Source organism: Genypterus blacodes, unplaced genomic scaffold (assembly GCF_046128005.1).
Source record: "Genypterus blacodes isolate CSIRO-AG114 ecotype Tasmania unplaced genomic scaffold, CSIRO-AGI_Gbla_v1 ptg000236l_1, whole genome shotgun sequence".
Taxonomy (NCBI): Eukaryota; Metazoa; Chordata; class Actinopteri; order Ophidiiformes; family Ophidiidae; genus Genypterus; species Genypterus blacodes.
In genome coordinates, this window is record NW_027467034.1 from 222,501 (window position 1) to 232,500 (window position 10,000).

At 45.9% G+C, this 10,000-nt stretch overlaps 1 protein-coding gene across 1 annotated transcript in view; it reads left to right on the forward strand.

The window, feature by feature from the left end:
* The window catches only part of pdlim5a (PDZ and LIM domain 5a), a 40,859-nt gene that overhangs the window by 23,027 nt on the left and 7,832 nt on the right, over positions 1 to 10,000 (forward strand). Inside the window, exons 5-9 of the mRNA XM_076170985.1 lie at positions 1 to 292; positions 3,049 to 3,221; positions 4,409 to 4,430; positions 4,606 to 4,617; positions 9,354 to 9,436. The exon at positions 1 to 292 is cut by the window's left edge and continues 103 nt beyond it. Of these exons, the coding sequence (XP_076027100.1) occupies positions 1 to 292; positions 3,049 to 3,221; positions 4,409 to 4,430; positions 4,606 to 4,617; positions 9,354 to 9,436 (582 nt within the window). The remainder of the gene's footprint in view (positions 293 to 3,048; positions 3,222 to 4,408; positions 4,431 to 4,605; positions 4,618 to 9,353; positions 9,437 to 10,000) is intronic.

Genomic DNA, 10,000 nt, shown 5'->3' on the forward strand with positions numbered 1-10,000 from the left:
ATGGTGGCTGTGGAACAGAGACCTTCATCCCATCCCCATCCTCTGCCTTCACTCCTGCCCCCTCCTCCTCCAGCGCCGCTCATGCTCCTCCTCTTCCTCCCCCTCCTGTCTCTTATCCGTCATCTTCCTCCTCCTCCTCCTCCTCCCCCCCGCTCCCTGTCCCACCCCAGCCCTCGGTCTATAACACACCGATCAACCTCTACTCAACTGTGAATGCATGTGAGGTGGCCATGGGTCAGAGGCGGGGCCTATTGGAGAGTGAGGGCGGAGCCTTGCCTTTGCAGTTGAATGGGTGAGTGGCATCTTTCCAGCCAATCAGATCAATCTATTCTGCCATCCTTCTGTCTCTGAGGTCAGACAGGACAAAGGTTCAGTCCAACAGAACTCCTCTCAGGTTAAATGTGTGCAGGTTTATGTTCCAGTCTGTAAACTCCATTAACCAACATGATGATGATGATGAGGAAGGAAAGGTTTGGAGGATAAAAAGCTCTTTCTTTACTCGTCTATCTGCTCGTCTCTGCTTCTTTCTCCATCATCCATCTCCTCCTCCCCTCCCTCTGTGTGTCTTCACCCCGGCTCTCCTGTCCCATGAGGAATCGATGCTCTGACACACACACACACACACACACACACACACACACACACACACACACACACACACACACACACACACACACACACACACACACACATGCACACACTCTGTGTATATTTAGCCTGCACAGTAACTGGAGCTTTCAGCTCTAGATTGATGTCAGTGAGTGAAGGCTCTTTGCTCGGCCTGTGGCCTCTTTAATGTGTCTGTCAGGCCCTTCACTCTCTGACAGACACATGGACAGACTGGCTCACATTAGGACGAGTTTCTGTCCTTCGCTCTCCATATTCACATCATATATAAGTACACACACACACACACACACACACACACACACACACACATCCTCTGCTCTCTTGGTCTGCAGAAACCTCTCAAGTCACAGCCTGCAGACCTGCACACACAGTGTGTGTGTGTCTGCCTAACAGCATGTGTGTGCGCATGTTGCCATGGTAATGAGCTGTGTGGTGTCATTTCAGAGGGGCCCAGTCTCTGTCATGTGACTGATGTAAACATGTCCACTGTATGTTTCCCTTCTTTCTCTCTCTCTTTCTGCTTTTCAGACAGTCTCAGCTTCTCAAGTCACAAAGTTAGTGTGTGCATGCACACGGATGTGTGTGTTTGACTGCCTGCCTTCATTCTTCACCAGTCTGTACAGAGATATGTTTACTGTGACGACTGCATGCTGAGCTCTTTCCTCTTTCTGAGGCTGCAGACAGAACAGAATCTCTCAATGATCCGCCTGAGTGTAGAAACACTGGGCCAGAGATTTAACCTCACTCTGATATAACATACATAAGAGACATCATCATGTCTGTGTCATGCCTCTTATATTACATACAAGACATCATCATGTCTGTGTCATGCTTCTTATATTACATAATAAGAGACATGATGGTGCTGAACATCACATCTGTGTCATGTCTCTCATATTACATACATAAGAGACATGACACAGACGTGATGGTGCAGAACATCACGCAGGGTTAGGAGATCTGATCTAACCAACAGTGCAGCTTTATTTAAAGACCTGTTTTCAGTCTTATGCCTGTATTATGTACGATGACGTCATTCTTATCTAATGAATGATGTCATCCACAATTAACCATGTGACATCACTGAGGTTTCCTCATTTTCTATGGTTCTGAACAATGAAGCATGTGGACATTCTGTGTGTGTGTGTGTGTGTGTGTGTGTGTGTGTGTGTGTGTGTGTGTGTGTGTGTGTGTGTGTGTGTGTGTGTGTGTGAAATAAAACACAGCATCTTAATTTGACCTCAAGTGTAAATTACACACATTGACAACGTGACACATACATACACACTCACACACTTCAGCTAACTTTATGTGGATATATGCACACACACACACACACACACACACACACACACACACACGAACACACACACACACACACACACACACACACACACACACACACACACACACACACTCTCTACATTGTGGGACACTGAGTGGACTAGACTCGCATAGAGTTGTCAACACTCCCATACACACATAGCTGCTGTGACCAGAATGTGTGGAGAGCAGCTCATAAATCTCTGTGTGTGTTTGTGTGTGTTTGTGTGCGTGTGTATTTATAGTTGGTTTACTAACAGCAATGGCTGTTAATCAACCAGTTCTTTCAATGGCAGGCGTGTGTGTGTGTGTGTGTGTGTGTGTGTGTGTGTGTGTGTGTGTGTGTGTGTGTGTGTGTGTGTGTGTGTGTGATTTATTAACAGCCTGTTTAGAGAGTTCAGATTTTCTAACTTGGTGAATTGGTCTTGAAAGTTGAACAACCCAACAGCACCACCATGTGGTTACCTTTAGGACTGACTTGTGTTGGGCGGTGACCAGATGTCCGTTCTTGTCTGCATGTGTCATGCATGCATTGACAGTTATGGCCCATAGGTGGCATCATTCCTGTTTCCTTCACACTCATCTAAATGGCCTTTCTCTGCTAATTCTTCTTCTTTCTTCCTGGTTTCCTTGGACTCTGCCTCCTCTCTAGTGGCCCTCACAGTGTTCTGAAGTAAGTCTCACATTAGCACTCCTTCTCTCATGACTGTCACCTGTAACTTGTCACACCTGTTGCTTTTCTGAGCTGCTGTCTCTATTTTCCCTCTGTATCTCTCTGCCATTGGTTTTGTAGAAAAGCCCAGCCAGCCAGGTACCAGAACATCAGCCTCCTTTGTTCACTCAGCTAACAATCTAAACCCAATCATCATCATCATCGTCATCATCATTCTAACTCAGTTATTAAAGTAGTTAGCTCATGTCTCCAGACTGAAAGGTTCTAAAACTCGTCTCTCATCTCAGTGTTCTGCTGGAGCAGCAATAGAAATACAGAACAATGCAGCATGATGCAACACTCCTCTATCATGAAGCTGTGAAGCTGAACAGACGTATCTGTGGTGTTTCTGCCTTCAGCTGCTGTGTGCTCTTCCTCCTCAGGGCTCCCAGGAAGCACATTGTGGACACAGACATTAATTTCTACCACGTCCCCACTCACGCCGACGCCAGCAGGAAGCGCATAACAGAAGACACAGAGGACTGGCGTCCCCGCACTGGGACCACCCAGTCCAGATCCTTCAGGATTCTGGCTCAGATCACCGGCACAGAGAACGGTGCGACACTGAACATCACAACAAACATAAACCACAGCAGGGTCCATCAAGACTCTCCTCATGTTTCTATATGAACACTGATTCATCTTCCTCTTCTGTCTCATGTAGTTCAAGATGTGGAGCCTGAGGGAGAAAGCAAGAGCAAGTAAGTGCATGACAGCGACCTCTAGTGGCTCAGGTGCATCCTGTGTGCTTTCCTTCATACTGTGTGTAACAAACCATATTAGCCTCAACTTAGTGTGGTTGATCTTCATTGCTGTGAGGCTGTGTGATCCCTGTGACTCAGATCTGTGTGTTAACCAGCAGAGGACAGATCTGTGTGATAACTCTGAGGCTGTGTGTGTGTGTGTGTGTGTGTGTGTGTGTGTGTGTGTGTTGTGAGATTCATAACCTGCTCTTGTTTTGCTGTGAGTCATGCTTGGCTTGTGGTCTTGTTCTCATTGGCTTATTGCAGTTAGTGGTGATCCATATGATCCCTGTGTGTGTGTGTGTGTGTGTGTGTGTGTGTGTGTGTGTGTGTGCTTGGTGGTAACATGCAGATGGCCTCCACAGACTGTAGGTGTGTGTGTGTGGTCACTGTGTGTAGACTGATGGTTGACTGGCTGTGATTGATGTGCAGCAGTGTGACATCGTGAGACTGAGATCTGTTTCATTCTCCTCTCTCATCACCATGGTGACCATGGTGCCCATCTCCACTGCAGCTTATTGTTTTGTTGTGGTGACTTCCTGTGGCATGGCTCGTCTCATTGCAGAATATCGTCTGTCCATTTCCTAAACCACGTCTCTTCTCTCTCTCTCTCCCTGTGTCTCTTCTCTCTCTCTCTCCCTGTGTCTCTTCTCTCTCTCTCTCTCCCTGTGTCTCCTCTCTCTGTCTCTCTGTGTCTCTTCTCTCTCTCTCTCTCTCTCTCTCGGTGTCTCTCTCTTTCTCTCTTGATCGTTTCCTGGACGACAGCGTTCACAAACCCACTCGGCTGGTGATCGGCCCTAAGTACCACGAGCTGAGAGACTGGCACCATGGAGTGTCTGCTCGCACCCTCAATGTCCAGTAGAGTCTGTGTGTGTGTGTGTGTGCGTGTGTGTGTGTGTGTCTGTTTATACTTCAGATTTAAAACAACATGTTTATCATTTTAACTGTTCAGGTTTGTGGAATAAGAGATGGAAATGAAAGATAACTGAGGTCTGAGCAGCAGAAGAAGAGTTTGAGTCTGTGTGTGATGTGAAGATGAATGTGGGCGTGTCCTTTCCTCTATTCAGGCCTTTAACTCATCATCAGTCCAAACATGGAGGTAAAGAGCTTTAGTCCCTTTGTTCCAAGTTAAGGTTCATTGGTTTGTTCTCACTGCTCGTTTAAAGAAGTGGAACATTTTAAATCCCAAACCTTCAGAAAGCAGCAGAAGTAGTTTGAGACTGATGAGAATCATCTGAGATCAAAGAGGCTCACATGTTTCTACAGCATGAGGCCCTAAGGTTAGAGATCACATGATTGAGTATAGATGATATAATGATGTAATGATATAATGATGTAATGATAAACTGTAGAGTCCTGCTGGTGAGACAACATCAGGAGACACAGGACCTGTTCCCATGGCGATGAGGAAACACAGGCAGTCGTTGACAGCAGGTCATGAATGATGGGAGACGTGGAGCATGATGATGATGATGATGATGATGATGATGAAGCTGATGTTGCAGAGGAACTCAAACTTGTCAATGGAAAAAACCTTCAGCCTGCTGTCAAGAACTGTGTGTGTATGTGTGTGTGTGTGTGTGTGTGTGTGTGTGTGTGTGTGTGTGTGTGTGTGTGTGTGTGTGTGTGTGTGTGTGTGTGTGCGCGTGTGTGCGTGTGTGTGTGTGTGTGTGTGTGTGTGTGTGTGTGTGTGTGTGTGTGTGCGCTTGTGTGTGTGTGTGTGTGTGTTCCTTCTATAGGAGACGTTTCTCTTCCCATCAGATTGAAGGCATTTTGTCACCCATGTTTCCATTGGTTGGTTGATCTGCTGTTTAAGTATGTTGAGACAATATGGGAGGACATATGACATACGTCTGTGTAGGTGTGATGTCATAGCTGCCATGCTGTTGACTGGTGCACCAGATGAGTGACAGGTGTGATGTTTGTATAAATGCTTCTAAATGAAACTGTAGTTTTATTCTGTAGCCTCTCTTTTGTAAAATATTTCTCCTGTGCCTTTGAATGTGTTGTAGTGTGGCTTGGTGCATTTAGGTCCACAGGGAATCTGGAGGTAAAGGCATTGCCATGTAGCAGCAGAAGTGTCTCTTGCAAAGTTTGAAGTTTGAAAGTAACAATATTATTCCATATAAACAATAAAGTGATGAAGGTTTTCTTGTTTCCTTTTCTCTTGGCCTCTGGTGTCCTTCTTTCCTCCATTCCTTTCCTGCCCTCTTCCTTCCTAGTTCCTTCACACCTTCCTCCTCTTTCCCTGAGGTAATCAGTGAGGAGGCCAGGTATCCTCTTCCTTCATCCTCCCACCTCGTCTCCTTTAACTCACATCTGTCTGGATCTGCTGAGCTCATTTCATATCAATGAGACCTTTCCTCCTCCAGACTAAAGCCTCTTTATGAGTCCACCTCTCGTATCGGAGGGCAGCTGCCCTTTGGCAAACCACTTTACTTTATTATTACTATGATAGATCCATCGAAAAAGGATTGATCCAAAACACGGCAGCAAGGGGTTAAAGCGTAAAGGCATGACATCACATGAACTAGTGACATCACATGTACTAGTGACATCACATGAACTAGTGACATCACATGTACTAGTGACATCACATGTACTAGTGACATCACATGAACTAGTGACATCACATGAACTAGTGACATCACATGGACTAGTGACATCACATGCATTAGTGACATCACATGAACTGTGACCTCTGTCCCGTCTGTAGGTCTCACAGCTCTCACTGTAAACACACACATTTCTTCACACTTGTGAGAACTCTACACACTCATTAGATTGTTGTTCTGAATGCATCAATGAATCTAAAGCCTGATTGACATTCAGATGCTCACAACGAGCGACCATAGAAACAGACAGCAGACTCATCAACCAAGCAGCTGTGATGAATAAACACAAACATCAAACATCTGTTTCATACAGACAGGAGCTGTAAGCTGCACTGATATGATGACATCATGACATCATGACATCATGACATCATGACTCAGCCTGAAGACAATTCATGATTTCACGTCTGTCAGATTGGATTGACACCAAGAAGTGTAAGTGAGCTGAGCTCCTCCTGCACTGAGCTCTCTCTCTCTCTCTCTCTCTCTCTCTCTCTCTCTGTCTGTCTGTCTGTCTGTCTGTCTGTCTGTCTGTCTGTCTGTCTGTCTCTCTCTCTCTCTCTCTCTCTCTCTGTCTTGCTCTCTCTCTCTCTGACTCTCACTCTCTCTCTCTCTCTGTGTGTGTCTCTCTGTCTCTGTGTGTGTGTGTGTGTGTGTCCTCTCTCTCTCTCTCTCTCTCTCTCTCTCTCTCTCTCTCTCTCTGTCTGTCTGTCTGTCTGTCTGTCTGTCTGTCTCTCTCTCTCTCTCTGAGACTCTCTCTCTCTCTGTCCCTGTCTTGCTCTCTCTCTCTCTGACTCTCACTCTCTCTCTCTCTCTGTGTGTCTCTCTGTCTCTGTGTGTGTCTCTCTCTCTCTCTCTCTCTCTCTCTCTCTCTCTCTGTGTCTCTCTGTGTGTGTCTCTCTCTCTCTCTCTCTCTCTCTCTCTCTCTCTGTTAACATTATATTATATTGTTCAGACATATCTCATAGAAGTTGAACTGACTCCATGTTTGGTCTCATGTAGCAGTTTCCACGTCTCACCACTAGAGGGCAGCACAGACTCAGAGGTTTGACTGAGTGTCACGGTGCTGAAAGAGAATTCTAACACACTTTGTGCTCAAGTAACACATCAGCTTCAGCGTCTCTCTTATCTGTGTGTCTCTCAGTTCACCTGTCCAGATGAAGCAGGTTCTGTCAGGACAGCTCGTCCTCCGGGACAGAGACGTTCCTCATCAGTGTTATTCTACAGACCTAACATGGACACAAAGCTGCGGTTGCTGTTCTGTACTGTATGTGGGACATGACACCGCCCTGCAGTGTCTCCAGATGTGTTTGTAAACAGGAGAGAGATCCTGTCTAGTCCTCTGGACTTCCTGCCCAGAGGTTTCCCCTCTGCCCTCACCCGGCCTGCAGGAAACACACTCAGTGCACTTCATAGTCCACTGCAGGTCAACAGTAGAAAGGTGGAAGATGTATTCAATCTTTCTTTAGGCTTCCACTTAAAAACATCTGACACCTTCATCTGCTGTTCCTTTCACTCGTCTACCTTCTTTCTTTTGCCTCACCTGATCAGTACTTCCTGTCCCAGTCTCCCTCAGCCTGTGGGGAAAGTCTCTCAGTCTTTTTTGGACGTCCTGCCCATCACTCCGATCTCTCAAGCTCCACCGCTACGCTTGAGGAAGAAGAAGCGTTTGAGGTAGAGACGCCACAGGCCTGAACCAAAGAAGCTTTTACTTTGTCCAGGTCTGGTTGAAACAGTCCAGTGCTATCCTCTAACCTGCTCTAACACTCTAACACACACACACACACACACCAAGAGCACCAAGGTGAGAATCTCTCTGTGCTGTTGGAACAGAAGGATTCGTCCTGGTTATAAAGCTGGAGGCTGTGTCTCTTTAGATTCATATTCATATTCAGCAGCGGTTTGCTCAGGAGAGATGCTGCTCATGTCACCGTGGGGTCAGGGTCCTTACGGGATCAGATCAGGCCGGTCTCCTCCTTATGAACAGCAAACACCTGAAACATGTTCCATCACACGTCTGGAAACAGATCTGGAGCCAACAGCACAAAGACAGAGCTGCTGAGCAAGGCAGTGATCCAGCAGCATCACATGGATGCAGATCCAGTTAGAGCCTCAGTCCCTCCTCCCTCCTGTTCCTCTTTCATTATCTCTCCCTCTAACAAGGTTCCTCTGTGGCCCCGGCCGTCCAGATGCTGGGCTCTCTAACCAGCTTCTATTGAATCAGACCGTCAGGCCTCTCCATTCATCAGCCAATCACATCACAGAATACAATTACATTCCCCTGTAATTGCCTGATTGGTGGAGAATATTAACGAGCAGCGCTGTAATTGGCTGTAATGAATGTTGGGCTCCTTCATCTCATTTCCTGCTGTTCTTGTCAACTGTTGTTAGCGAATTAGCGCCCCAGCTAATGTGAATGAAGGTTGTTAGCTTGTGCACCTACAGAATGTGAATGTCTGGTTAACTGGTTGATGATGAGGATGATGATGATGATGATGGGGCCCTCGCTCCTGTGGAGGAGCTGCTGAGTGACTAAAGCAGTGATGTCATCAAGAGAGCACAAGGATTCCTTAGGTTCATATTCAGTCTGAACTCATGAACTTATTATTATTCTATATGATTCTGTCGGAGCTCCGCCTCTCAGCAGAGCGCCAGGGTCAAACACTGTGATCGGAGTGAAAGACAGAAGCATTGCATCATTATTAGAGTTGTGACTCTGCTCTAAGAAGCTCCAGACGGCTTCAGGCTCTAAAGCTCTGAGCCTCACAATCATTTTAGTTTCATTTCACTTCTTCAGGACAAAATTCAGTGAATGGTTCTAAACCTTCAGCCTGAGTTTGATCAGAATAAAACAGAAGGAGATCTGCAGCACGAGTGAGATCTTTAAAACACATCAGGTTCACATGCAGCACCTAAGATTCTTCTACCTGAGAGCTTTATTTATTTATATTAATCTGTATTATAACAAAGCAAAACAGATCAACATATCAACTTAGATGCAGCTGAAGAGTTGAGTTCAGATCACTGCAGTGTGTGTGTGTGTGTGTGTGTGTGAGACTGTGAGGCTGCTCTGTCAGCAGGTAGGCGGTCTGGAATCTTAATTGGACAGGAAGTTGGAAATGTAGACATTATTTTCTTTACCTCTCAGTCCAGTGTGGTTGGACTAGGGGGAGCAGTGAGCTCATGAGTCAGAGAGGAAGAGCAAAGGTCAAATGGAGTTCAGCATCAGTTTGGGTGAATGACTTCAATGTGATAAGTTTTATTACTGCATGACACATGAATGGATAATGTGTAATGTGTAATGTGTTTTATTCTTCGTCCTCTGTCCAGTGAGGAGGAAGAGGAGGCTCTCTTCAGCAGCCATGAGTCTGCTGTGGTCCAGACCATGATGAAGGGACCTGCACCCAAACAAAGTAAGCAGCCCTTATGTCTTCAACCTGCATGGACAAAAGCTTCAGATGACAGAAAGCAGCTCAAGTTCACATTTTGTTTTTTATCATTAGCAGCTGTATTTTGTGTAAAAATTAGATTTATGAACCTGGAAATAAACCAAAACCTGCATGTCTCTCTTTATGAATGGACTGAACACTTCTCATGTGAGAGCAGGTCAAACATACTACATGTGTAGATACATACATGTACACACAGACTCTCTGAGCCCTGGGGGGTCGGACATCGCTCAGCCTTAACTGCAGTGTTTCAGGCCTTGGATGAGGTACTTTTACTTTAACAAGTGGAACATAATCAGACTACGGTCCATGAAATGTTTTCTTCACGTAGGAAGCATGAAGACTTGTAGATTCTCTTTTGAACAGAATCCTAGGAAATCAATCCTTGTTGAGGAAATGAAGGCAATCGTTTCTGTCTTGAGTGCAGTTAGGGTAAGGGTTAAGGTTTAGGGTTAAAGTCTTTTCCTCACATTAATGAAGTGGTTGAAGCTGGTTTGCTGCTGTTGGGCTGAATGTAAGGAGGCTTAT